This window comes from Frieseomelitta varia, unplaced genomic scaffold (assembly GCF_011392965.1).
Source record: "Frieseomelitta varia isolate USP_RPSP 00005682 unplaced genomic scaffold, Fvar_1.2 scaffold_241, whole genome shotgun sequence".
NCBI lineage: Eukaryota > Metazoa > Arthropoda > Insecta > Hymenoptera > Apidae > Frieseomelitta > Frieseomelitta varia.
Window position 1 is genome coordinate 192,918 of NW_025109970.1, and position 27,978 is coordinate 220,895.

A 27,978-nucleotide genomic window follows, 5' to 3' on the forward strand; every position below is an offset into this window, starting at 1 on the left:
TCGTAAAGAGAGAGGGACTAACTACTTGCCTCCAAAACGGGGGTTCGGCGTACCGTACATTCACCGCGCGGTGTTCACCACAATTTTATCGACGTATTTCTGTCGTTCTTTCTCTTTTCTTCGTTCCAGTGACGTTTGACGCTCGCTTACGCATCCATTGCATACCTTCCTGCCATCCCTCACCTGATAACCTCGTGTCGACCTCGAAAAATTTCTGCCATACCATACGAATTGATTTGTGTTGACCTCCTCCACGGAATTCGTCATGTTTATGGAAAATAGATTGCAAAGAAATTTTTATTGCTTTTATCGTTGTGTAAATAACGTAAATAAGTACACAGTGTAGAAAAGTTTAAAGTATTTGAAGACACGATGTCAGAGGAACCGATTGTCTATGAACATGTGCTCGGTGAAAGAGCGAAACTTGTTTTTACCGGTATTCCAGAGCATGAATCGCAAAACCGGTTTTAAAGACAAATGCGTCCCGAAAAATTTAGAGAATGAGAATGGGAGTGTTCGATGTCTTCGATAATGGACCAGTATTCGCTAGTGAGCATGATTGCGTAAATGCATTTGACTAACTAGACTGGACATCCAATGCTCTTTCGTGTCCCATATTTTGAATGCTCCCGTATCATTTTCGTGTCACATCCTACCATATCGATTTCAGCAAGTTTTGCACTGCAGCGCCACTAGTAGCAGGAACATTGACTTCCTGTTAGTCAATGGTGCCAGTGATTTCTTTTCCTGGTCGGTATTTCAGACTTTGAGACACAAAGTCCCATTTCATGTCTGGTATATACCTATCTTTAGTCAATTAGTCAATTCTATCCTATCGATCAATCAATGGTAAATCAATGGTAAATGATTGTTAGGCGTCTTGAAATATTTGATTATATATAGGAAACACATGTGAACGAGAAATTGTATCGGACGGACTGTCAGTATCATTGTAATTGGAAAGATAGTTGTTAGATGGTACAACTATATATTGCGAGAAACTTGTCTGAATTCAAATCGAACTAAAATCTACAACTAGCTTGTAGAAATTAGAAATCAAATTGTTTGTTAATTAAAAAGTTAATTAATTAAAATGAAATTATTTGGAATATAATAACAATATAATAATGCTTATTATAGACAGGATAATTGTTCACAAATACATTTGGAAAGGCAAATTAACATTAATTTATTATCATTTGTTTATTTTACTGTTCTACTGTCAATTGGGCATTGTAACTTTGTTGCAGTTTATTAATTTTTCCTTTAGCGCATTAACTCCTACGAGAATATATATAGAACTACTGTTGTTTATTAGTGTAAAAAAAATCCTTTATTGAGCCGAAGAGTGACGCCATAGGTTTTCAAAGTGTGACCATGTATTTCTGTAATATCCTTAATGACGTAGTCATCGTATTTTTTTTTTTTTTTATAAAAATATTACTCTTATAATATTGACTCGCATCGTAATACGCGTATGTTTAGAAATACTATTTCTTAAAATACAAGTTTTTCTCGAAAAAAAAATGACTCGACCGATTGCACCTTCATCAACATCTTCCTATATATAATAACGAGCATTCGAATGTCATACGTACCATATAAATGTCATGGCAATAAGAAGATATTTATCCATTGTGCTAATATCAACTCTCATCACAAACAATTTCAAAAATTGTTCACCGTTGCGACATGTAGAAGCTTCTTATTACTCTGTCATAGTTTTTAGGAATCAATGAATGAAACAACGAGATACATGGAATAATGAATCAATTTACTTCAATTTCCCGCTAATCACGCACGAGTTCTTCCACGAGGAAATGTGCGCAAGTGCGAGCCACCTCAGACTGTCAGACACGCATGTGTACTTTGTTCCTTATACACAAGTTTCGTTTTGCTTTTCATCTCGTCCAGACGCACAATTCTCTCGGCCAGCAGTGTTCGGCAATTTTTCGGAGGAAAACGCGAATGATACAACTGTATCGCGTCATACACGTTTGTCACAGCTAAACAGCTTCAAAGCAGGTGACATGTCACTGTTTGCCTGCTGCGTACGTCGGGTGAGTCTTGTTATTTTTGCCGGCAAATTACGCCGTGATTCATTAAGTATACCTATATACGTTTGGATAGTATAAGTTTGGACTGTATGTGGACATTTTATTCGTTCGAAAAGCACTATTTACTGGAAGGAAATATTTTCTTTTATGAAGATAATAATTTTCTTTTCATTATTTTTAGACACGAAATTATTGAAATAATAATGTCAAAGGAGAAAATTTTTCTTGTATCGTCTTCCTCTAAAAATATCTTTCAGATTATATTACGTGTAAGGTGATTTGTTGATAAAATAGCGAACGACGCAGCAATAATTGCAGCTATCAATGAATGGCCATACGTCGCAAACGCGCTATCTCTATTATCTTTATCATCCTTATTTATAACAACGTACTATCATTTTGTAAATAAATCATATATTCGTTATCTAGCTATTTTTAAATAAACTTGTTTCCTCGATGCTTGAAATTCTCCTAAATGATTATTGAAAATCTCTCTTCCTATCGGACAGTAAATTCGAAATTCAGAAACGTCCACCGGAATGACAAAGGATAATAATAACAAATTCAAAAAGAGACAGTGTATATTGGAGATTGATTGAATTCAGAGATAAAACAGCAACGAGAACAATAGCGTTTCATTGGAGTTCGTCAATGCCGGGCCACGATTGTCGAAAGGTTCCGAACGAGCGACAGAATGGTACAAGAAGAAATCGCTTGTTTACCAGAAAATAAAAAAAAAAATAAAATAGAAAAAAAAGGAAAAAATCGATGCCTTGTCGATTTTTCCATGGCCGCGGGCTAGCCTTAATTCTTGCGCACCCCTGTCGCTCAGGTGGCAGAATCGGTAAACAGAAAAATGAAGTTAACTTCGCGTTGCGGGGTTCGCCGAGGGCTCGGAGCGTGTTCGACGTAACTCGCTAGGGTGAACGGATAAATTTTCCGCTACTTAACGGATTTCATGCTCAAGTGTCAAAGAGATCGCGTCCTTGCTCTAATCAACGCGCGTATTAATAGAACGCGACTTTGGTTTTTGTAAATTTTCTTGGGAAAAGAAAATGCGCGTCTCTGTTAAATCCCGTGCAATTCTCGTCTAACGTCCCAGGCGATACGTCATTCGAAATGTATAATGAGGGAAGGGAGAAAGAAAGATGAGAAATAATTTTAGATTAGGTCAGATTAGAAAGATTGAAAATAGCTTTGCGTCTTCTCCACTACAAGGGAGAAGTTAAGAACGGGAGGGAAGATCAATCGATCAACGTGCAAGGGTTTTAATTTTACTCGAACCGTTCTTTTTTTAAGCCGACCAGCCGCTAGCTGGCTGATTCATCGTCAGCCAAACGAGAATTTTCACTGGCATAAATCATCATTGCGCGCACGTTCCCGATGTTCTTTTGTACTGTACTTGACTCTCGCATCTCTGTGGCTTCGCAGAATCAACGAGAAATGGAAAATAATCGCCAACAGACTTTATTAAAAGAACCACCGGAAATATCATGGGAGAACACGCTTGGCGCCCCGGATGGTGTTCCATTCGATGACGACACAAAGGAATTACTTAGGAGATGCATCGACGTATCGACACCTACACCTACGACTCTGGCGCAAATCATCAAGCGAAGCGAGGCCTTTCCTATAGATTTTCCTATCAACACCGTAAGATGTTCCACGCTGAGGGACAGTGGAATTAACGCAAGCACCCTCGAGGTTAGACCAAAGTCTAAAACTATCACTTACTTTATAACATTGTGTCTTTTTCTTCTCAATTGTTGTACGTTCGACGAGTATACCAAAATCGAACCTCTGTTTAGATTCTTCTTTCTTATTTTCACGATTTCTACAATAACTTTGACAAAAGTTTCAATTCGCGCAGACACACCTAACAACGTCCAATCGTTGCTTCTATCACGCTTCTATCAGATCTTACGATTTCGTCATTTAATTGCAGATGAACGCGAATTCGGTTTATCCTCTGATACACGAGGCGATGTTACCGTTGCTAGCTCGATGGTTGAAGTACAAACGGCAATATGGCAGTGCGATCGAGAGAGCCATGTACAAAGACATGGGCCTGGTACAATTTATCCACCGTCTGATAGAGAAACGTGCCGTGCATTTCTACGGGTCTAACGACCGATGGAAACTGATCGACGGTAAGACGGGTGTAGAAGGATGGGAGAATGTTGGCACGGATCACGAGAAAGAACCCCTGGTCAGTTGTTTATTCGTCTTTTACATTTGCACAGTCTTTCCGTTTCATTGAACTCGCTTCGAAAATAACCTTTCTTTTTTTTTTGGAAATTTCCGGTTACACCCACAGGTGTTAACCAAATGTTTGTCGTACGACGAGATCAAATTGTCCTCGATGATGGCGATGTCCTCCCACTCTGAATTTATAAATGACGGCTCGCGAGATAACCGAGGCATTGTGAATATCGATCCAGACTCTGTACAGCCGAGAGGAGTGATTATAGGTGTTGTGGGAACAAGGTTTATTTAACGCTTACCATTCACAAAGCTAAATACATAGAAATATACTTGCAAAAGCTCGTATTGTCTACTCCTGCTGGTTGTTCGCAGATTTGAACGTCCACGTGTTATGGAATACCAGGATATTATTATTGCTCCTGCGCAGAACACTGTCGAGAACGGGTAAGTTGCATGGGGAATTTATTATTTTCAAATGTGTTCTTTAGTTATTCTTTTTCTCCTTTCTTTTGTAAATAGATACGGGCCGCAATCAGCCGGAGGCTCGGAGGAAACACGCGAGTTCCGCGTTCTGTGGGCCAAATTTTATGGCGAGGGATACCACCCGCTGTACGAGGAGGCGCTGAAACGAATTAAAACGAAAGAAAACAGAAGATACCTGTCGTTGAACAGCCAGACGATCTTCGACGTAGAGAATTACATGAAAAGAACACTGCTCACCGTGGAGATCGTACTTCTCGAAGCAAACACACGGGCGGAGAAGCAAAACACGACCGCCTTCTTACACGTCGTGGGTTTCGGCCTTGGTTGGTATTTCAAACTTCCTTTTATAGCATTTAAAGTTATTTAATGTTATCTAGCTTCGTCACGTTGCAAATTTCCGCATGAAAAATAGGGGCAAAAATATATTTCCAGGCGTATGGAAAGTAACTCAGGAACAAGAGATATATTTTCTAAAGACGTTCGAGATTGCCCTCAGGAAGATGAACAAGAAACTGAGATACGTATCCGACATCATGTTCGCGTATTTCCAACATCGAAAGTGCGGCGACGCTGGAAACGGCGACTACCTCGGAGGTACGTTAACGATCTTTCGGCGTTCCCCTGTTCGTCAAGCACACACGTCATTACAAAACGACGTATTGTTTTACATTACAGATATAAAGATTCACTTCGCTCTCAGAGAACCAAACAGCAAACTGATCAAGGCCTCGGACGCGAACAAACTTCTGATAGTGACGTACGCGTGGGATGGAAACGCGTTGCCAGGTTGTCGGCAAATTTCTCAATAATTAATAAATTATCGATATATCGCAGCAACTTTCTGCTTTCTGAAGCTTTAAATTATCATTATCGTTGAGAACTGTTTCTGGAATTTAATTAGGCAGAGCGGTTGCTAAAATTAATCCGTCGAAAACTCGTAGGAAACGAATTCTGGAGCGGGCATTTGACGTCCAGCGGGGATCCGGCGGCGGCGTGTAGTAGCCAGATCGCAGAATTGCACACCTTCAGAATAAATCCCCGAGCATGCGGCGCCAGCTTGCACGTTGCATCTGCACAACACGGTATTCTGCACATATCCGATTACGCGAAGCTACACCTTGCTTAGGTGAATTACTTTCCATGTTTCGATTCCCCTGTGTACCCCGTAAGCGAGTACGAGCAACAATAACGAAAACATTTTTAACACGATTCAGGAAAGGGCTGGCCCGTTGGGCACCAGTCAACGAAGACCATCACGATCTCCGCGTAGTCAAAGGAGTCGTAGCGCGGATGTCGATTGCTTGAGGAAGTACACAGAGAGACGAGTAGAGGAGAGAAGGCACACAGAGATACCAGATGCGAGCAAGCTCGATCCATCCCGGTGGATACCATTGCCGAAAAATATCACGCGAATCCAACCGGCGCTGAAGAAGTCGCCGCAGCCGTCGAGGGACGAAGAGAAACGACGCTCAGTCCCCGGCGAACCTGAGGAGGATACCGCGACCGATAGCAAAGGGAGCGGGGGAACGCCGAAGAAATTGTCACCCACGAAAGAGGAAGAGACGACGAGAGGAGCGGAGGCAGAAGAGAAAGACGATATCTCGCCAGCCTCGTACAGACAGACTGCCGGCAGGAGTCACAGCGCGGACGTCAGCCACTTGAAGAAAGAGAAACTAATCGAGGAACGAAGGCATACGGAGTGCAGCGACCCCAGAACGATCGCGACGAGGTTGACAGAGCACATTTTCCTAGTCAAAAAGAAACCGATGCCATGAAACGAATCGATTAAGACCGCGCGTACACTCGTGATAAGTACCGAGACGTTGCACTAACTGTAATAATCGATCACTAGAGGTTAACTATGTTATTATACGAATTATATGTACATAAGATAATAATGATTCGATGTTCGGTCGTTGTGTGGATAGAACATGTACTAAAACAAAAAAACAAAAAAAAAAAAAGAAAAGACCAAAAAAAAAAGAAAAGATAATTATGATAACGATGCAGCTCTTTATTCGGTAAATATAACGCATAAGTATAATATATATATATATATATAAAAAAAAAAACAATAAAATAAAAAGAACAAAACCGTTGATTAACTGACCATTTCTGGCTCTTAAATAAAATGTATCGAGTCTCGACACACTGGATTTCTGATACCAAATACCTTTAGGTGGCTACCGCAAATTAACACCTCAAGGTTCCGCTACGATGCATCCCCGTTCACAAGGATCAGCAACAGCTGCGAAATCACGAAAAACGCCGCGACCAGGTGGATGATGTTCGTGAAGAATCCGTCCCCTTGTCCGATACCGCGAATGAATCCGGAACGAAAGCCTTCCGCGGCGGATGCATGCCACGCGACCGATGGCACGCAGCTTAAAAGCGTTAGAACCGAATCGCCCAAGTGGGAACCGCTACGAAAATTCGCGCCGGCTGCGTCGAAGAGCGCCGAATCCAGTCCGAAACAAGGTAAGGCAAACACACACGCTCGTACGATTCACAGAGGATTCACACGAGTAGTAGTATATACGGCAAGTCTACAATATTGCAGACAAGTCGGAGCCGAATCGAGATTCGTCAACGACCAGGCATTCCCCCGACGCCAACGAACAATCGAAAAGGCTTACTCAGCGCATGCGAGATCTGTACGACTTCAAAACGGAGAACGAGTGGCCGAAGAGGGCAACGAATGTTCGACGCGGGAACACGTGGATAAGTAAAAGCAGCAGCGAAGAGGAAAGGACTTGTCATCCAGTTCGTAGGAACAGTCAGGACTTGGAATTCAACGACAGAATGAACGTGATCAAGGTGAGCATACAAAGCCATGAAACATATTTCAATATTTCGTATCGCAGAGCAGGCCCCTTGCTAAATAAATTGACCACACTTTCCTGTGTTTTTTCAACTTATGTAAACCTGCGATCGAACCTGTGGATCCATTTTTTACTGAAAAAAAATCGCAGCTGAAGGATACGAAGGTACAGTCCGATCACCAAGAATCACCGAAACGGCCGAGAACGCCGAGGAAAGAGGAGCCGGCACGTTCGGCTGTCGTCGATGTCTACAACAGCGAGTACGAGGAACGTTTGAGAAAGTTCAACGAGAGGCTCCGTTACAGCGAAGATCTAGGTTCGACGAGGCCAAAGATAAAGGAAAGACGAACTTACTCCGACGACTACGACGAGAAAGCTCGTCGCGCTTCCACGCGATCCGCTCGTACGGAGTGCTCGACGCGGACGACGCGGACAGATTCGATTCGACTGTCGCGCGCTGAAGGCTCGATTCGATCGACGAGATCGACACGCTCGGAAGATTTGCCGGGGAGTCGCCTTCAAGCCGAGAAGAAACGATCTTCGGACGTTAGTACGAGAGCCAGGGGAAGTTACGCCGAGGTAACACCCACGAAGAAAAGAGACTCGCGGACGAGCGACGCGAGTTACGCCAGTGTCGCCAACTACTCGAAGAGAGCGAGCGTGGACTGCAAGAGCACGAGAAAAATGGTGGATCTTCCGCCGCGAAGGGCTTTCAGTCAAGAGAAGCCATCGGAAGAGAGGCCGTCGGCGCCGGTTCCGCCGATAGAATGGAACGACGATCGTTACGCGGCTGCTCGTCTCAAGGAGGTCGCTGAACGCCAGAAGAGGGACAGCACGAGATACAAAGTGTACCTGACGTAAAAATAAACGAAGAAAAGCTGCGCGTTCTTTCTATTCCTCGCACTTCTTCGCGCTCAATGAGCAACAAGTGTTGGTGAGAATTCCGTCGATGTCGATTCCTCCAGTGTTTCTGTCTTCGACAGAACTGACTCGAGAGGAGTCACAAAGATGCGATAAATTTACGTTCAATGATTTATTTCATCGACCCGCGGTCGTTGGTAAGGCAATATTTTAATCGATTGTTATACACGTAATCATTGAGAGTTCACTAGCATCCGAAATTTTCCACCCTTTGTCCACCGTTCAGTGTCAAGCCTTTGAATATGTGTATTTTATATATGGAAGATTCTTGTGTAATTTACTGCGACATCGTTGAGCCGTTCGCCATTCCAGAATCGAGATTGATTTTTCGATAATTCGGAAAACAAATGTCGCATGAATAGGTCGTAAAACGTGAAAGTAAATCATTACCTGATGCTGTACAGATCGTCACGTGTAACATGATATTTAACTAATAAAATATTCTTTAAAAAAAAAAAAGAAGAACGACATTTCACTCGCAGAAGAACGTTTACTTTGATCTCTAGATTACCAACTCCACTTATCAGAAGTCCAACTTGCAATTTCGTATCTTACGACTCTTTTACGCGTTATCCCGAATTAACAGACCCGTGAATCAAACCTCAAACAATTCAACAAGTTACATCTAATTTCATTACAACCATTGTAAAATCAATCGTCAAGAGCGTCAGAATCGAAACTATCTCTTAAAGGTTACGGCGGAGATACTTTCAAACAAATCGATCGACCGCTCCATCGGGAGCAGTCTCGACCGGTCAATGTCAATTGTTCGTACAAGTCCATCTTATTTACGCTCGACATTCCGGAAATCACTACGAAATCCTGAACTGGAGTCTTTGACGAACAGCTTTACCCTCTTCCTCATAGGTACTCCGTGCACCGGAGACGTCAGAGCTTTGCAATCTCTGCTCTGCCCCCCTAACTGCTCCTCCTCCTCTTTCTCCATCTTCAACTTCTTCTGGCCACAGTTGGCCACGCTCCCGCTAACAGTGGACACGCTGCTCGTCACAGAGATACTCGGCGAACAATTGGTCAGAATGCTGGATGTGGTTACGACCTGCGCGTTTATTTGAGGCGATTTCGGAAATGTGGAGGATCGCAAGCCAGGCAAGGTTCGCGTCAAACTGCTGCCGTTGGGCAACGCCACCGTAGGAAGAGGACTCTGCGCAACGACCGTCGACGGTGTCATGCTCTTTTTGCACGCTGAATTTGTCATACTGTGGCCGGAAGGCGCGATCATTAACAAATTGTTCCCGTTCTTGTCACACACGACGTGAGATATCGGATGCTGCAGTTGCTTCTGGCTGCCGAAGCTCGTTCTGTACATGTGACTCTCGTTCAGCTGCTTCTCTTGCTTCAAGTATGCTTGCGCCGATGCTTTCGCGTGATAGCTCGAATTTTGAGGGTTGAAATTCGGCTCGCACTTGATCCGGACCTCGTGCTGCGCCGCCTCGTTTTGCTCCTGCGCCTTTTGCCATTCCAACACGTTGCTCAGCAATCGTATGTACCTGGAAAATGTCGGATGTACAGGCCAATACAGGATATACAGAATTTTGTAAAGGTTTGTTCGATAATTCTCCCGAGGCCTGAAGACCATCATTTTCTAATTAATTTGTTAAAATTTACCTGATCGCCATTCGCAGGATCTCATTCTTCGACAGTTTCTTATCCGGTGGATGAGTGGGCACTAATTTTCGAAGCTCGGCGAAAGCTCCGCTAACATTCTGCTGTCGCCAACGTTCACGGCTGTTCGTAAACAATTTGCGAACTCCCAGTGTCCCTACACGAGGAGTCGGTGAACCGAGGTGACTGCCACCAGAGGACGAAATCCCGTCTAGCTACGAAATTATTATGAATTTTAAGAATCATCAGTAGCACAACTTCGTCAATCGTATACATTTATAAATCGATTATTTGTGAATATTTATACACTTTTACTAGAATTTTATTAAAGAAACGGAGAATCTGCACAGAGATGTCCCATTAAAATTTCCAAATGTACAAACAATTCGCGATCCGTTTCTAAAAGACAATTCTACTCTCACGTGTTCTTATTAACCCATTAAAGATCAAACAAATGCTTCAGCTTTCTCAAATTTCATCTAGAATCTAAGAAAATTTAGATAACCGTCGGAATTATCTTTCGCAGTCATACGATTAAAAAAAAAAAGACCTTTAATGGATCAATCTGTCAACGACGTGCAACGATTAAGATCAATTAGAATTGTTGCTCACGGAATTGTTGCGATCTCGCCTTTTCTTGCCTTGCTGCTCCTCCTCCTCGTCGGTGTCATGGGAGTAAAATTCATCCGAGAGCGTGGCCTCCTCCTCCGTGTCCCTCGACGTTCCGGGAGAGTCGCCGACTTCCTCCGGGAGTTCCCCTTCGCCGGACAGTATCGACTCAGCTGGCGAACCGTTCTCCGTGTCTACCGTTCCTCCGGCGCAGCCATTGTACGTCAGCATCGACTGCAATTTATTAATTAATAGTCTCGACGTCGCTCAGATCATTCGTTACGACACGAGAGATTCGTTCTCGCGCTCGCTACACCTTCGAACGATCACGTAGACATGATCGACCTGTGTCATACAGTTCAGTCTCGGATTTTTTTAACTCTTTCACTCTTTAATCCTTTAATTCTTTGATTCTTCGACACTTTCCTCTAGAGGATGTTCTAGACGAGAGGCTAGAGCAGACGACGGACGCTAGAAAAAGACGCGGGAAATCTGAATGAATTATCGCGAACGAAATTAAACTACATAGGCGCCAACAGGATGCTGCTATCTGCAACCTCCCTCCGCGCTTTCGTCCCTGACATTCAATAGATCTACGTCCGCGCATGGATGAGTTATTATTCCGCTTTGCGAGTCGACGTTCGAAGAAGAGAAAGAAATAATTGTCTAGTGCCTTTTTAAAAATGTCCCGCGAGACTTTGAACGTACAGTGTTGAAAATTTCCTGTAAAAATTAAGAATTCTCTAGAGCTATGGAACACTGTAGAATTTTTGAACAATCGAAGCTTGCTATTTTTCGTTCACGCAAAACACAAGAGAATTATTTCACGTTCAATCGGAGCACATGTTCATTAATCGGACACTAGGAAATATTTGAGCACGTTGACATCACAATGACATTTCGTGGCCTCGGCGTCGTTGAGTAATTGCAAGATACGTACGTGAATTTTTGACATGAACTTGACAACACTGCACTGGACGAAGATCGAGCAAAGGTTGGAAACTACTAGCACGGATGCATTGATTAATTTGTAGCACGGTTAGAATTATCCTTACCATGTCGGAAGTATGATTTCGTTCACACGTTAACACGGTCGGATATAAAAATTAAAACATGTCGATAGAATGAACTGTCACTTCGCAATCCGGATCCGAAGAGCACTTTGTCGGTAAATTCTCCAAGATTATGGCTGTGACTGACGTTAAACCGACCGACGGGTCCAGACGGGCCGATTTAACTAATAGAAAGTGCAGTACAACCCCCGATAAAATGAATTTTGCGAAGGCGGAGCGCAGGCCTCATGGGTGGAGCTGCTCTCTGGACCGTCCCATACTGTTCCAGCATCCCTCCAAACACCCTTAAGTCGCTGTTAGATCCCTACATCGTCGGACGAACGCAAACAAAAATCAAGAAATATCGATTGTCCGTGATCCAGATACTACACATCAAAAATAGGAAAATTTCTGTCCCCTGAAAAAATTGAAATTTTCGAAACTCTTTACGACAACCCCTTAACACTTTTTTTTTTTTCACTGTATTATTGAATCTCGAACATTAGGACAGGACAACGAAATGACAGGATTATTAATTGAATTTTAATTCTAATATTCTGATATTCAGAGTTCAATAAAATGGCAAAAAATGATAACGGAGCAAGTTCTGGAGGGTTGTTGTATGAAGGAGACTTTAGTCTTCAGGATTTTTGTAAATCCAGTTGGGAAAAAAATTTTTCAATGATTTCAGAGAATTTTTACAATTTTCGAAAACAAAAGCACCCTTATTTTCCCAGTTGCTGCATGAAGTAAAAAACATCTTTGAAAAAAACAAACTTGGTGCTGGAAAGATTTTACGCCTTCAAATGAGGCGTGGAACTCTATTTTCTTTTTTTTTTCACGAAATTATAATAGTTTAAAATATTAATTTTCGTCCGTCTCTGTAGGTATTGCAGTTGATATTACAAACTGTAAGTACTGGTAGATGGCCAGATATTTTTATAAATACCAAATATTACAACAAAATCAGTACTTTGAGTATTTTATATATTTCATATATTTTCCTGTCTTTAAATTTCTCACAAGTCACAGTCTAACAATGATGACATAAATACAACGCAATGCGATGAAAGATTCGAAATTTGGTTTCGATTGGAGCAAAATAATTGTAAGCCAATATATTTCTTATTTCTTGAATCGATTGCATCTGCGAATCAGGTAAAACATTTTTACGCGTAACACGTAAAAGCCTCTCACATTCTTATTATCTAAACAGAACTAGACACTTCTTCTAGACATTTTCTTTTATTATAAATATGTAACATCCCTGCACAATTAAACAATAACGAGTAACATATATAGATACTTTCTAATTCCAACTTATTTCGAAAAGAAGAATAAAGTAATTTACAAAGCTCGAAACTGTAGGAAAGTTCGACATCGGAAAATTTCACTACTAATTTTATATCTTTACTTTGAAGAGTATTTCTAGTTCCCATACAATTAGATTCTTATTAGCCGAGCCCTGCAAAGTCAGCCGGTGAGGGGAGGGAGGGGGTGTAAAAAAGAAAGAGGGAGCGTTGTTTAATGTATATTAGGGGTTTGAAAATCCCCAGCCGTTGTCAAGTGGCCACCAGCCACGAACTGTTTTATTGTGACACCTCCGGAGGGTGCTACAGATTTTCCAGCGGGATGAATCGAAGGGTGTCATCGTGCAATCCCGATTAAATGATTAAATCAGCCGATCGTGTTCATTCGAGCGCTATTACCGAGGGTTATCTGCGTGGGAGCTAACTATAATTTCGCCTAAACCCCGAATGACTATGGACAACAATTATTATTTGATAACGAAACGATCGCGTAGCAAATTACGAAACAGACAGTTATCGTTAAACTGCGGATTTCGATGATGTTCGTGAGATGCAAAAATACATAAAATGTATGTATATATGTATCACGAATGTACGTTCGTAAAAAGATACATAAATTTGCACGAATTTTCACAATATAGTCGTATAGTTATCAAACGTGACAAAATGCAATCAACAAACCTGCGCGCAACTGAGGAAAACACATGACGCTAGGAATGCTAAGTGAAGTTTCGAGTTTTCCTAGTCATCGGCGTGCGTCGTTATTTTACGTAACGGCGTTATTGAGGCGAGACGATGAGCTCCGCAACGCGCACGAATAATTGAAGACGAGAAGAGAGAAAAAAAAAAAAAAAAAAAAAGAATGGAGATCAGGCGCGCGTTTGATAACGTTGACGATTAGATAAGGCGCGAGCCACGCCGATGTTATTTGCCATTTAATTGTACGAGAGGCATCTTCGAGGCAGATGTTAATGGGACGAAACAGGAAGAAGGTGGAGACAGATTTAGTCGCGAGCGGGCACATGTATGCACGTGACGCATCGATAACGAAAGGACAGCGTTATACAAAAGCTCTTCCTTCTTCGTTGTTGTCGAACGAGAGACGACGAAAAACAAAGAGCTCGTTACGACTCGCTTGTGCAACTCGTGATTGTGCAATTTACGAATACCGCGAACTGCGAAACGAAGTATCTGCGACTCGAAAAGTGTCAGACTTTGAAAAGCGACGCGCTTACGTTACGAAACTGGCTTAAGAGCGCCCAGTATCTTTTTAATGCCGCTATTAGGATCTGGCGTTTTTAACCTTATCGGCGCCTTAATCTGAAAATAAAAGGCGTATAAATGACACGTGCGTCACCCTTGAATGAAGTCGCGTGCCTCATTCGCGAAGTTCGAGGGGTGACTCCTTTTTTTTTCTCCCCATTCCTCGCTAATCCATTATTGCAGCCACATATGGTCTGTGATAGCGCTCCGACAAAGAAGTGTGGTAAAATATGAATAAATAACGATAGATACGTATCTAGAGCGATGAATATGTTTTTTTTTTTTTTTTTTTTTTTGGAGAAAGTTTGTTGCACGAAACGCAACGTTTTATCTAGGAAGAAGAACAAAAGGAAAAGGTACATAGAAATTACTATTTAATTTACATTTCACGTTTGGTGAATTATGGTCATTCAAGATTCGTACGTCGGTCGATAAATTCCCATGAAACTTACAAAGGCGCCCTAAAAATACAGTGGTTATAGCGCGGTTAGAAAAAGTCGCATGGGGTGAGCTTTGTAGCGGTTTCCCACAGATTCGGTAGCATACAGCTCAATTTGCGCGTGCCGACGAATACGAATTAGGTATCAGATATATCTTCCGCGAAATGTACTCGGTGCGGTCATTGAACGCCAATAAAAATCACTGCCACGTACGTATGCAACGAGAAAGATCACGAATGAACATTTAATCACTTGGAATCTCGGAATAATTCACGGGTAACGGAATACACGGATTAATCACGGAATAATCTCAGGATAATTCACTGTAATTCATTAAAATTTGAAGAAATCAATTAATTTCGTAAAACTTACTGTGCAATTCCGCTCCTAATAAAACATCAAGTATTCTCGGAAATATCAAACTTGTAGAAAATAAAAACATCACCCTAACAAAAATTTCTCTTCTCGTACTTGTTTCGAAAGTCCAAAGTGCATAGAAATACACACGTTTAATGTGAAGAACGCCATCGATCGATCATCGTGGTGCGAATTGGGTACGAATTATTAATAGAGGCCGATATCTGAAATCGGGTGAAGTAGCATGGAAAAGTTAACCGGGAATGGAATATGGTCGAGCACGTAGAAGAATTATCGTCGGCAGGCTGTGCCAATAGAAAAGAGGCGTGTCGCCGGGTTTGCGCAGTGTCCCATGAAACGTCAACGCGTTCAAATAGAATCCCCATACCGGCAGCGAGCCTCAGGAGCACGACAAGGGTGGAGGGTGGAGTCCCGAAGGGCACGGGGGTGAAATCAATTTTCGTTATCGCTGTCAACCAGTCGCCCCATATTAATTCCATTATTAGTGTTTGTTTTCCACGTGTGTGTTTCCTACCAGACAGCCGCGAATTCGTCCTGAAATTGTCCAACTTCCGGTACAGGATAGACAAATGCGAGAAGTTAATCGTTCGTTGTTAAAAAGTTTCGTTACTAAAAAGAAAGTAAATAAATTTTCACTGCTGATATTCATCTGGTGAAAATTTATTCATCTTATTTATTCATCTGGCTCAAGACGCTTAAAATTTTTATTTTATCTTCAGTATTCGAACGATTTGCAAGGAGACGAGGAAATATAGATTTCACGTTTGCCTAAAAGTTGATCGCTACGAACAGCACGTTCGAGAAGGTGATTTAACTTTTTTGTTTGCTGAAATTACTTATTGCTCGAAGCACTTACGACGTGATTTGAAATTGTCCAACTTCCGGTACAGGATAGACGAACGCGAGAAATTAATCGTTCTTTGTTAAAAAGTTTCGTTACTAAAAAGAAAGTAAATAAATTTTCACTGCTGATATTCATTTGGTGAAAATTTATTCATCTTATTTATTCATCTGGCTCAAGACGCTTAAAATTTTTATTTTATCTTCAGTATTCGAACGATTGGCGAGGAGACGAGGAAATATAGATTTCACATTTGCCTAAAAGTTGATCGCTACGAACAGCACGTTCGAGAAGGTGATTTAACTTTTTTGTTTGCTGAAATTACTTATTGCTCGAAGCACTTACGACGTGATTTGAAAACGATAAAAATACTGAAAGCAATTCGTACTAGATACCAAGAGATATCCATGTATATAGCCGTCAAATGTGCACAATATTTAACACATCGTAATGATTTAATATCTCTCGTATACCGTAACTCCTTTTAATCCATTCGGCTGACAACATATCAAATTTATTGAAGTATATCACGAAACTTCCTCAATTGCGATTATTTAGACAAATACTCTCATAAAATCAATTTTTTTCTTTATGCAATGTACGATACACTGTGAGAGTAAAATCCTACAAACGTTTAGCTATTTATTGTTTGCAAATATCCCGTAACTACTTTCTAAAGCCTCGAGAAAGCCGTAGAAATACGGTAAAGGCTTGTTGTTTTTCGTGGAAATCGGGTCTCCGCTGTTACAAGAAAAAAAAAAAGGAAAAAGCAGATAAGATATCCTTTGGTAATATTCCAAGATGACTATCGAGCAAGGACGTCCGCGTGCAAGAAACGACGAGACCCGGTGGATGAATTCTCTTCAAAAAGTCATTGAAGCCACGGAGGCTGCGCGAAGCACGAGTGTTCGGTGCTGATAAGGGATGCTCCGCCCTCGAAACCCCCCGGAATCGTTCTCTCGCCTACCCCTCGGCCATGGAATCGCAGGGTCAAGTTGTCGCCGAGTCCCTTGCATCGGCATGAAGTATTAATCTGACGGATTAGAAGGACAGATAGGACGGTGATTAATTTTTAAGATGTTGAAAGACGTAAAGGATTACCCCGCGACGCTTAATTAACATTGTCTCGGTCACGCTACCGCGTTTTACGGGGCGGTCCAGTTTAATTTTACGAAGTCGTTTGTTGTCACTTTTATCGATCGTGCTCCCGGAGGTGAAAGTAAGGGAAAGAGATGGCAGCGAGCGATGCATTTTTTTTTTATTGAAAATACAAATGTCCTCTACACACATTGTAAAATTAATCTCATCAAAGAGGAAGCGCTACATGCGTTGCTTTTTGTAAATGAATAATATTCATGCGATATAAAAAGCGTAACGGTAATAAATTAAAAGTGTAAAATCTACGATCACGTAGGATGAATAAAATTTAGAATAATTTACGTAAGATAATACCCGATTTGCACGACCAATAAATTCGTTTCGATGCTCTCGAGGCGGTGGAAAATTTTTTGCGCGCCAGACCACCATAATCGATCCGAATTTTTTGGCGAAAGTTTCCAACACTTGAGAAACTGAGATCTTTATCGAATTGTGTCGCCAATTGAAGATAAAAATATAGTACAACAAAATGGTCCTTTTGACTGATAAAAGAAAAAAAAAAACAAAGTGTCTCACTATTCATTGACATAACGAACGTACGATCCTAATCTATCTACAAAGTCGTATATTATAAAATATATAGTTTATATATATATATATATATATATATATATATATATACAATTAAAAATATAATATATATACAATTATATATTATTATATATATATATTATAAAAATATAATATATATATATACAATTATAAAAATGTCAAGCAATATTAACAAGCGTCTATGTTAATTGCAGTAAACAATTGATTAGCCACCTTTATATCACATGTATCTTTAACGTAAAATTATACTGGTACGTTGAATTACAGGCAATTAGACATTTACATAAATTCAAGCAAAAATAAAATAAAATCTATGTAAACAATCGTTTCCCTGAAATTGTAGTATTACAATGAACTACTATATATTTTATATTGTGCTTTAAAATTTTCTACAAGCATATCAAAATTCGCAATCGAATTATAGATATTTTCGAATGTTTCAGCGCATATGTCGCTTTTTATCATACGAGGTTTCCTTTTAGAACTTGATCGAAGACTATCACAAACATAACGTTACATTCGCGACTACCAACGAAAGGTTGAAAATACTGTCGCTTTATCGCTACCGTGACAATGGTTTGTCACTCCCCGTTTCGATTCCCCGTTTAAACTTAAAAAAATATTTACAAGTGAGCATTTTCAGCGAGATCAAAATACTGTCTGATTTCCCTGATACGGATTCATCGTGTTGTCAGTAAAACGCAAATATAAGGATGAACAACGGAACCGATATGATACATAACAAGTAAATAGACGTTCTAGGCTCGCACACGGACACCACCACGTATTCCTCGTTCCATTGTGAGTCGTTGCCATTCAGCGGCAATTCCAGGACTGCTTTCTCATTGCTGAAGATCTTGAAGGGCAAAGAACATTCTCTCGTGCTGTTCTTGCAAGCGTGTACCGGATTTGAGGTATCGTAGACGGTCTTCAGAAGATCGAAACGCACCCGCAGATAATTCGGCTGAATCTCGTTTTCGGAATTAAAAACGAAAAAGTAATATCCGTTCATAGGTACTCTGGAAAATATACGTAGATTTTAAGACTCTATTCTTGTACAATAGATAAAAGATTCAACAGATAGGAAAGATTAGTTTGCACAAACACTTAATTTCAAGAAAACTTCAACAGCGACTATCATGTTTACGTCTTTGAGTCAAGTATTAAGCTCAGTAATGAATGCAAACTTTTATTCACTATAATTAATCAAACCTGATTGAAACACAATATTGAAATAAAAATTATTCCGCCGAAATTATTGAATAATTTGTTAAAAATTAATATCGTGTCACCGAGTTTTTAAGTATTTGGTTGATATTTTTATACAGGTAGAGTACTTAAATTTTCTGAAATCTTTGTTCCACAGATTCTTTAATTTCCCTTGAATTTCTATAAAATTTTCAAGTTACTTGGAATCTTTACATTTCCCTAAATTCTTAATTCATGTTAACTATTTAATAATTTTAAAATTAATAATTTTTGTATCATCGAATAGACACTTGGACTCTGGAACTAGAATCTAGAACTCCTTAAACAGTTTTACAATTTATTATCAAAGAGCTTCTGTACTATCTAATATCTATAGAGTTATCAGACATCGATTAGATATTTTTCTTTTCTCTAGTTTTCTATTTCTTGTTTTACTCATTATCGATGTTAAAACAAGATATTTAACAAGAACTGTATCTCTATCTGTATTTGTGAATTATCGACAACACGGTAATGAAAAATGACCGAAATTCGTAACTTTGTTTGCCGTTCGAGGAGGTCTCTGTATTGCCAAAAATTCGTTCATAAATAGTTGTAACAGTGTAGTATACCTGTACGTAACTGTATTGGCAAACGAGGCGGCCGAATGTTCGCTCTCGTGTTTCGGAGTACAATGTCGATGCGGCGTTAGAGGCAAATTCAAAATTAATCCCTTGCAGTCCAATAGCCGTTCCTCGGAGCTGCTAAATGAACTCCAGAATTCGGAGTTGCTTCTGTCATTCAACGTCGTCTCGTTCACGGTTCCTCTATCCTCGGCTATGCCATCTGGGTGCAACATATCCTAATGTATAGGCAGAAATTACACAATAAAGTAGGAATAATTTCAAGCGTGAAGAGCAATCGATCGCCAGTACCCAACGATACTTCGTCAAATTTTTTTTTAATTTACAATTATACAGTCCTCGATCCTTTGTTTCTATTCGACCAATTACACGACCAAGCATCGAACTTATATACTTTCCAAACAAAAGATCCATTTCTCTGTCACCGTTTTCCCTGAGTAAAAGTATCCGCGATAAATATCAACATCGGCACGAAAATACCCTGATAAGAGAACTCTCTCGTACGTTCTCGCAAATCCACGTGAGTAAATTACAAACACCGTGAGTAATTACGTTGGCTTACTAATCTTTAATGAGGACAATGCGAGCATCTGGCCGTATCTATCTCCGCGCGATAGAGCGTCGATTACGATCTAAATTGAACCGTTATCGTCGACGATTATTTGACATCGAGATATTTACAGACAACTACCATCGTGTGACAACCGGCCGAACTATTTAATCTGAATATACACGATACAAACATCTCGCGGCACCGGGCTCCATCTTAATCTCGCTACGAAGACCTTATCGCTCACAACATTGCCTGCCGTTGTTTTTTTTTATCAGAGGCTCGATGGAAATTTGCCGCTGCTAATTTACGTCTACGGAAAATTTCCTACAATCTTCCGCCGTTTGGTTCTTAAGTTCTTTGCTGCTTTATCTTTCCAATGGCGATGCATTTAAACGTACGCTGTTGCACGCATAAACCGCGAACGATTATGCAAATTCACATCTTTATCAACTCGACGGGTGCTCCATTTTGAATATTTATGTATTGTTTTACATATTGCGTGCATTTTGCACATTTAAACTTCGCGTTGAACGAGTAAACAAATGTATCTGTCGCGTCTACCGGAAAACTCCATAATGAATTTTGTTGTATAAATTTTAGTGAATGAAATGACAAAATAAGGGCAATGAAAAGCATCGAATCTGTACTAAATATATTCAGAGGTGTGTTCGCCAGATTTATGCTCGGCAGTGAAACTAGTTACTTTACCTCTTCTATGGCAGCATCGTCGTCTTCATCTTCCTCCGTCAATTCCTTACGAAGGGGCGAAGACAGAACTAAGTCTCTTCGTCTCCTGCGTTTCTCGGCATCCGAGAGTTTCTGATCATTCATCGTCTTGTTCACTGCCTGTCGTAACGCTTCTCCCTCAGGGCCTTTCTTCTCAATTTCGTTCATCAGTCTCCTGAGTATCTTCTTGCCCCGATGACCCAAAGAAGTGATTTTGTCCAACACATCTCGAAACACCTCCGCGGACGTGGCTCCTGCTTTCTCGTTTTTTCCCACAGGCTTCACCGTCGTCCTCTCTTCACTCGTCCGATTTAGCAGAACATCGCCATACTTGAGCGTCCCGTGTTTCTCTACCAATTCTCCCGTGTCGTTCGCGACACTTGCCACGTTTTGCTTCTTCAAGACTTCTTCGAACGTTCTTATCAATCTATTTTCCATTAATTTATTTCTGGCTGCCTGCGTATCGTCTTGGAGGTATTGGGTAGGTGGTTTGTCGATATTATCCGCCTCCACGAACGTTCCTTCGTAATGATGATGCGGATTCTCCTTCTGTTTCTTCTTCGTGTCGAGCGTTTTGGCGAACAGTTCCGTAAGAATCACCTTCATAGTCTTCGCGTCCAATTCGTGACTGTTGTAATGATGCATGGTGTTCATCGTGTGCCTGGAGCTGTTTAATAGATCAGCGTGGTCCTTGTGATGAAACTGTACCCCTTGCTGCGCTCTCTTCATCTTCTCTGGCTCGTTGCTAGGACTTTCGCTCTACGAAACGGACGTACACCGGCCTTGTTCATTTTCCTTCTTTTATATGTTGTCGTTGGCATCGTATCGACGTGATGCAAAATCTCTTACCTCGAGCGATCCGTTCACTGCAAGAAAACCGGTCTCTTTGGCAACTTCCAGAAGTTCTTCCAATTCCTCGCTACTGTCGTCACCGATGAAGGCACACTCGTGAAGATGTTTATGACCACGGATCATGGTTAACGAAGCACCGGGCCATCTACCACAGAGTCCACGAGTCTTTTTTGATTAACACTTTCTCAATTCAAGTCGCTTATTATCCGACTTCTTTTTTTCTTTTCTTTTCTTTTTTACTATTATGTCATTATTACCTGACGCAGGTGGAAACGGTGACGCTGCTACCACGAAGAAGATAAAAGCCCCAATATTCTTTCATGTCGTCCTCTAGAATCAAATGTCTCGTCATAGAAACAGGTAGAAACTCGTTTTCCACTTTCGGTTCGTCGTTCATCAGATAGGCGTTAAACGTCGCGTTTACTTTGATCACCTGACTCTGTGAAGAAATGTTTTTTTTCTCGATAATCTGCGCGATACTTGAAAATGTTCTGATGAATCAGAGTCAGATTGGAGAATACACTTACAGATAGGAGGAAAATTTACTTACCTGACACCACGTAGTAGACACTTTCGCGTCGATAAGCCTCTGATCGGAGACGGTTAAAGGGTATAGTTGCTCAGAATAGACGCGATATCGCAAGTACATTGGCCCCGCCACCAATACCGCGGGAAAGAATATTCCCAGTAAACATAATCGAAATAATCTCAGAGGCACCTTGTACTGCGACCTACGGGGCTGCCAATCTCTCGGACGAACACCGTCCTCTACGAATTGTAAAACAACTTATGAGATATCTTCTCGTGTAATGGTTGCTCGAAATTTGTTGTAAAAATGTTACAAAGATAGTTTCAAACAATTCTTTTTGTTGCGTCAAGTATATACCTACTTTATTCCATTTTATTTTCTGTTAAAGAAAAAAAACTGAAGAATATATTCAATGTAAAACGAAGGATAAATAAATAATTCGGTCGCAATAGATGCTCGTTTATTTATTTACAACATTACATGAACATCGTGAACAACGTACGACACATCGAAATATCGTGTTTCGCTCTAAATTACACAGCACGACTATTCCTTTGTTGTAGATAAAATTATACGCGCCAATCTTGCTATTTTTCGGGACTCCGTGCGAAGCCAATTTTTGTTTGTTCGTTATTTAAAAATTCAGAATAGCGTGATCGCTTTCGGTGGCGTGTATAATCATGTAAATACTGATTGTAGATCGTGACGCAATCGAGTGAAAACGCGCGCTAAGTTAGGCATTTGATTTAGTTCCCTCTTTGGCGATCTTGTGTTTCTCATTTAGAAACAAATTAATTGCAAGTAAGAATTTTTAGAAGTAAATAGAAAATTTCATAATTCTTTTGTTAGAAACGAAAGTTTATATTTTGGTACGGTGCCAAGAGTAATATCAATCCACAATATTTTGAATCGCTATCTTATTGACGCCGTAGTAATAAAAGAGATAGTATGTTTTGGATTGAGATGCATTCGTGATAAATAATAATCAGCTACGACAGCATGTATATTTGTATCGTACAAAGGCTTGCAACATTTGCCATATAAATTGTGCGTTTGATTGAAATCACTACTTTTTTTTTAACTCTTTAATTATTCATAATATTAATTAATTTAAAGAATGAAATATCATTAGGAAATTTCCTAAATGATTGGAAATTATAAAAGCAAAATGAAGCGAAAGTCTCGTGTTTTCGATCAAATGCAAAGCCATCGAACTTGCAATTTTCCGCAAACAAGAATTAATGACTTTATCGATTTACTTTATATTTGGCAAAACAATAACACAAACTTTTAAATTACCATAGTTATTATTTCCTGAATAGGCTATTGTTTTCTGAAATCTCACATATCTACAGACATGCGCGTTTTCAACAATTCCAACTCCGAAAATGTCGCTTCTGATAATTCGTTTTTTCATAAAATTTCTTCGATAACGAATGTGTTATGAATAAAAAGAACGATAACATTTTTATCTTTTTTTGTAGATACATAAATATGGAATTAAACGTTCGAATAACGCTGTTTATTTAATCGATATTAATAACATACGAATATTGTGCAGTAGAACACTTTACAACTATGATTATTTTTATAATTGTGATTTTAATTTAGAAACGCATACAGTTGTAAATTGTGAATGAGTCAAATTTGCAACAAAGCATTGTAATGTAAATACATCGAATTATAAATTCTAATAAAATTCTAATAAAAACTAATTTAGCCATCATATATAGAGTCTTTTTAAGTAATTTTCTAATCGTATTATACTATATTGTACCATATTAGAGTTCTATTGTATACTTGAGTTATCTATTGATCTTTGTAAATAAGAAAAGCATGAAATTTGACAAAACATCTTCTAATATAGGAAACATTATCTTCTAAATGACAAAAAATATTGTTCGTAATTTATATTGCTGAACCGATAATTATTCCTAATTTATCGTGATGCACACATACGCATGAAATATGCTACGATAGAAATTTAAAAATAATACTTGTATCTTGCGCGAGAAAGAAGATTATTATTTATGCTGCTATTACGATTGCTACTGTGAGCTACATTAAAGAAGAATATATATAATTGAAGAATGAATGTGTTATATTTCGTTTCAAAGGGCAATACATTTCCTGGCTACTTACAGTAGCCTAAATAAATACTGTCATTGCGTAATTAGTTAATTCATCTATCAATGCGATACGATTTTGATGGGCCGTGTTTAAAGCTCTGCTATTCGAGCGTATACATATAATGATGCATACATGTATACTTGTAATTTGTAACGCACACATTTCGTGATACCACGTGGCAAGACAAAGACTAAAGAGTCAAAGTATCACGGCAAAAGATACAATAATTGAAACACGCAATTTACATCGGCATGAATATGTAATATATGCTGAGAAATGAATATTTATTATACAGATATGCCTACGCGAGAATTGAAACGAATTATCAACAACATGAATAGCGATTACCGCCTTTGCTATTACATTTCCAAAGTGATTGATAAAATATACGAACGAAATAAAGCATACCAAGTATATCTATTTTTAATGGCGTCGTTGGCATTCTCCTTGCAGAAGCGCGGCATAGAAACTCAGAACTATTACTTTGAGAACTATTACACGTGGATAGTATTAAAAATAATAACACGCACAAACACACATTATATACGATGATGATTCATTAACAAGTTATAGTACGTAATTTGTAAAGAGCAACAACAATCTTTTTAATAAAAATAGCTCCTCCTTTTTTAATTCTTTTGATCAGTAATTAGTAAATAAAATTTATATTTTAAATTTTTCTTCTTACAAGAATTAGTCACCCTTATTTTCCGCAATATTTAAAATAAATGTATAATTCATTAAATGAATACTTGATTACGTTTATTCAATCGCGAAGTTATATAAATATACGATGTGTACCGTTCGCTGTCAACAGATCGACTGAATCAGTGAACGAATATGTCATGCTTTGTATCAGTGTCTTATCAAATTCTGCTGTGCGGGATAAGCTACGATCTACATGCCTATTTACACAGAAAATCATGGCACTAACGTTCTCGTTATCCATCTTTGCCATCAAAATATTAAAGTTATCTAAATGTAATACAGTAAACACGATCATATAGCACCGAAAATAAACTATCTAAACTAATACACTAAATTTTGAAGTTTTAAACTATAAAATTATCATGTTCCGAAATATTATTTACTTCTCCAGTAAATATATAATTTTTATTTAAAAAAAAATATTTAATATAACATACATTTTATGCACAATTCTATGATCAAAAAATAATGTAAAAATACTATGATTACTTGCACATCATAGTACAACATTATTTATAATACATATTATTTGCGATGAGAATCGGGTCGTTTGTTTTTATCATCTTTCAATTTATGTGATCTCTCTCCTCTTCGTCGCTTATTAAGCGGATTTCGGGGATCATAAATCTCAAACCAATCATCATCTTTTGTGCTTGCATCCTTGGCAAGAACAGGTGCTTTTTCTTCACAATGTAATGCATGCACCATCCAAGATTCATCAGTTGGATCAAAATCATCCTCTTTGCTATTTTCTTTTTTTAATGAAACCGGCGAGTTTTCTCCTACAGTGTCCTTAGCATTTTGGAGTTTAGATTTAAACTTATTTAATAACTCCATCGTAAAGTCTTCGCGATTTTTTCCTTTTTTAGGCAATTTCGATTTTGCCTCTTTATATTTCTCTTGAGTTTCTATATATTCTTTCATAATCTCCGTTTTCTTTTCTTTCTTTTCTACTTCGGCTTGTTTCAGTTTCTGATCTGCTTCTTTCGCTTTCTTTTCATTTTGAACACCACGTTTCAAATCTCGAATTTCTTTTCTAATTTCCTCCCTGTGTAATAGTTAATTGGAAATATTTAAATTTACATTATAAAATTATATTAAATATTAGAAAAAAGATATCGGTATAAAACATACGCTTTTTTTTTACGTTCTTCATCTCTGTCCTTGCCAAGGTAGTATTCATCTTCTTTTATGTTTTTATCGTCTTCATCATCATCTACTTTATAATTTTCTTTTTTAGAGTCTTTTTTTGTGTCTCTTAATTTATTTTTTATCCTTTCTTTCATTGCTCTAAAAATACAATACTTTCACACAGTTATACAAAATACTCACACAGTTATAATACAAAATAAAAAACTCACTCTTTTTCTTTTTCTATAGCTTCTAATTCTTCTTGAGTTTTTTCTTCCCCATCACTTTCCCAATCGCTACTACGATCTTCTTTCTTTTTTTTACTTGGAGGTCCAGCTGATTCAACAGCTGGTTGTGCACTTAACTTTGGATCACTTAGATGATCATGCGCAGACTTTCCTTTACTACTAAACTTTTTATTTAGGATCACAGATTCTTCTTCATCTTCCTCTGCTTCTTCACCAAACGATAAAAGATTAAAATTTCTGTAACAGGATGTTTCATTATAAAACATATTATTGAAAAAGTAAAAAACTTTTTCTTACTTCACTCCTGCATTTTTAGTTTTTGAATTATCCTTTATTTCTTCATTTTCCTTTGATACTGTTCTTGGTATAATATCAGGAAATGGATTGTTCAATATTTCTGTTTTTATAATTTTTGGAGGATACAATGGCCTATCATCCTAAAATAAATGAAAAACAAGGAAAAATTATATTTTTACTACTAATTTTTGATACATTCCTGTAAAAGCATTGAATTTACCTTATCTACAAGTGCTTCTTCAAGTTTGAGCATATTGTATATAGTTTCCCCAGTAACTTTACCAAAGATTGTATGTTTATTTTGTAACTCTGGCGTCGAACCAAGAGTAAAAAAGAATTGAGAACCATTATCATCTTTTCCAGCATTGGCCATAGCAATTAAACCTCGTCGACAAAACCTTAATCTTGTGTGAAATTCATCCTAGTATGTATGTACATATATATATAAATCTCTATTTCAAATGAAAAACTTTTTCAAATAACATGAGATAACTCACTTTGAATGGTTGCTCATATATGCTTTCACCACCTTCTCCTGTACCTGTTGGGTCACCACCTTGTGCTATGAATCCTTTAATAATTCTATGAAATATGGTGTTATCATAATAGCCTTCCATACATAATTGTATGAAATTTCTACATGCTTTTGGAGTCTCTTTAGCCCATAATTCCAAATCAATGTCACCAACAGTTGTTTTCATCATCACCTATTCATGATAACGTATTAATTTTAATAATATGAAATATTTTTGAAATAAAATTTGTTCTATAATAACATAAATTGTTTAACATTAATAGTCTAATAGAAATCTAAATACAAATATTAAATATAGGTTATGTTTTTAAAAAGAGATACGCAATTCATTGAAATTTCATGAATTAATACTTACTTTACCCGTAGTGGGTGGTTCCTGTATATAAATATTACTCATATTTGCGAATTTTCCTTAATTAAAAAATTATTTGTCAACAAAAACACTTCATGTTAAAGAGGTTCTTCATGATACGTGAATACCAAATAGGTTAAAATGTCTGACTTGACATAATCTTGATATATCAAAACAAACGTAAATGAGAAACTAATAATTAATATATATTTACATTTTAAATTATCAAATAGATTCTAACTATAATGTCTGTAACTAATCTGCTAAAGAAATATAGCAATGGTAAGATTATTGATAAAACATTCTATATCACAATCTCTCTTGTCTGCAATTCCAATTTAACTGTGTAAGCTTAAATACTGAGTAAAACT

General features: G+C 38.6%; 5 protein-coding genes across 6 annotated transcripts; 2 read left to right on the forward strand and 3 right to left on the reverse strand.

Annotated features, from left to right (window-relative positions):
• The first annotated feature begins 1,771 nt into the window (after positions 1 to 1,771).
• On the forward strand, positions 1,772 to 6,156 carry LOC122527978. 2 transcript variants are annotated; one of them, XM_043652618.1, is made up of 10 exons: positions 1,819 to 2,060; positions 3,489 to 3,761; positions 4,003 to 4,266; positions 4,375 to 4,544; positions 4,635 to 4,706; positions 4,782 to 5,068; positions 5,178 to 5,339; positions 5,421 to 5,531; positions 5,687 to 5,871; positions 5,960 to 6,156. In XM_043652618.1, the coding sequence occupies exons 1-9, from the start codon at positions 1,821 to 1,823 to the stop codon at positions 5,869 to 5,871; spliced, it is 1,764 nt and encodes a 587-aa protein (XP_043508553.1). In that variant the 5' UTR covers positions 1,819 to 1,820; the 3' UTR covers positions 5,960 to 6,156. The 2 variants fall into 2 exon arrangements, with proteins under 2 accessions (XP_043508554.1, XP_043508553.1); XM_043652619.1 differs by lacking the exon at positions 5,960 to 6,156 and having other exon boundaries at positions 1,772 to 2,060; positions 5,421 to 5,560; positions 5,593 to 5,816.
• Positions 5,886 to 8,963, forward strand: LOC122527985. The gene is made up of 5 exons (XM_043652633.1): positions 5,886 to 5,918; positions 5,960 to 6,474; positions 6,925 to 7,223; positions 7,306 to 7,562; positions 7,718 to 8,963. Exons 1-5 carry the CDS (start codon positions 5,886 to 5,888, stop codon positions 8,426 to 8,428), a joined length of 1,815 nt encoding a protein of 604 aa, XP_043508568.1. The 3' UTR covers positions 8,429 to 8,963.
• Positions 8,620 to 12,219, reverse strand: LOC122527982. Its single transcript, XM_043652627.1, has 4 exons — positions 11,776 to 12,219; positions 10,724 to 10,954; positions 10,115 to 10,326; positions 8,620 to 9,996 (listed from the first exon to the last, which is right to left on the reverse strand). The coding sequence occupies exons 1-4, from the start codon at positions 11,776 to 11,778 to the stop codon at positions 9,273 to 9,275; spliced, it is 1,170 nt and encodes a 389-aa protein (XP_043508562.1). The 5' UTR covers positions 11,779 to 12,219; the 3' UTR covers positions 8,620 to 9,272.
• Positions 12,220 to 17,814: 5,595 nt separating this feature from the next.
• On the reverse strand, positions 17,815 to 24,886 carry LOC122527976. Its single transcript, XM_043652615.1, has 7 exons — positions 24,745 to 24,886; positions 22,228 to 22,445; positions 21,935 to 22,116; positions 21,675 to 21,822; positions 20,808 to 21,584; positions 19,535 to 19,764; positions 17,815 to 18,733 (listed from the first exon to the last, which is right to left on the reverse strand). The coding sequence occupies exons 1-7, from the start codon at positions 24,776 to 24,778 to the stop codon at positions 18,406 to 18,408; spliced, it is 1,917 nt and encodes a 638-aa protein (XP_043508550.1). The 5' UTR covers positions 24,779 to 24,886; the 3' UTR covers positions 17,815 to 18,405.
• On the reverse strand, positions 23,797 to 27,939 carry LOC122527979 (spliceosome-associated protein CWC27 homolog). Its single transcript, XM_043652620.1, has 7 exons — positions 27,611 to 27,939; positions 27,218 to 27,427; positions 26,941 to 27,141; positions 26,721 to 26,860; positions 26,406 to 26,660; positions 26,179 to 26,334; positions 23,797 to 26,092 (listed from the first exon to the last, which is right to left on the reverse strand). Exons 1-7 carry the CDS (start codon positions 27,650 to 27,652, stop codon positions 25,570 to 25,572), a joined length of 1,527 nt encoding a protein of 508 aa, XP_043508555.1. The 5' UTR covers positions 27,653 to 27,939; the 3' UTR covers positions 23,797 to 25,569.
• Positions 27,940 to 27,978: the final 39 nt, after the last annotated feature.

What these genes read in the sequence shown, in the direction of transcription:
- LOC122527979 (XM_043652620.1), bottom strand. Translation starts at nt 27,652, where the DNA reads ATGAGTAATATTTATATACAGGAACCACCCACTACGGGTAAA. An exon ending in AACCACCCACTACGGGTAAA is followed by an intron (nt 27,428 to 27,610) that starts GTAAGTATTAAT and finishes TATCATGAATAG; the next exon opens with GTGATGATGAAAACAACTGT. An exon ending in GAAGAACGTAAAAAAAAAGC is followed by an intron (nt 26,093 to 26,178) that starts GTATGTTTTATA and finishes ACTATTACACAG; the next exon opens with GGAGGAAATTAGAAAAGAAA.
- LOC122527978 (XM_043652618.1), top strand. Translation starts at nt 1,821, where the DNA reads ATGTGCGCAAGTGCGAGCCACCTCAGACTGTCAGACACGCATGTGTAC. An exon ending in CAGAACACTGTCGAGAACGG is followed by an intron (nt 4,707 to 4,781) that starts GTAAGTTGCATG and finishes TTTTGTAAATAG; the next exon opens with ATACGGGCCGCAATCAGCCG. An exon ending in GGATGGAAACGCGTTGCCAG is followed by an intron (nt 5,532 to 5,686) that starts GTTGTCGGCAAA and finishes GAAAACTCGTAG; the next exon opens with GAAACGAATTCTGGAGCGGG.
- LOC122527976 (XM_043652615.1), bottom strand. Translation starts at nt 24,778, where the DNA reads ATGCCAACGACGCCATTAAAAATAGATATACTTG. An exon ending in CAGTGAACGGATCGCTCGAG is followed by an intron (nt 21,585 to 21,674) that starts GTAAGAGATTTT and finishes TCCGTTTCGTAG; the next exon opens with AGCGAAAGTCCTAGCAACGA. An exon ending in GCCAATACAGTTACGTACAG is followed by an intron (nt 18,734 to 19,534) that starts GTATACTACACT and finishes TATATTTTCCAG; the next exon opens with AGTACCTATGAACGGATATT.
- LOC122527985 (XM_043652633.1), top strand. Translation starts at nt 5,886, where the DNA reads ATGTTTCGATTCCCCTGTGTACCCCGTAAGCGA. An exon ending in CCTGTGTACCCCGTAAGCGA is followed by an intron (nt 5,919 to 5,959) that starts GTACGAGCAACA and finishes AACACGATTCAG; the next exon opens with GAAAGGGCTGGCCCGTTGGG. An exon ending in CGAATCCAGTCCGAAACAAG is followed by an intron (nt 7,224 to 7,305) that starts GTAAGGCAAACA and finishes ACAATATTGCAG; the next exon opens with ACAAGTCGGAGCCGAATCGA.
- LOC122527982 (XM_043652627.1), bottom strand. An exon ending in GGCGAGATCGCAACAATTCC is followed by an intron (nt 10,327 to 10,723) that starts GTGAGCAACAAT and finishes ATAATTTCGTAG; the next exon opens with CTAGACGGGATTTCGTCCTC. An exon ending in ATCCTGCGAATGGCGATCAG is followed by an intron (nt 9,997 to 10,114) that starts GTAAATTTTAAC and finishes GACATTTTCCAG; the next exon opens with GTACATACGATTGCTGAGCA.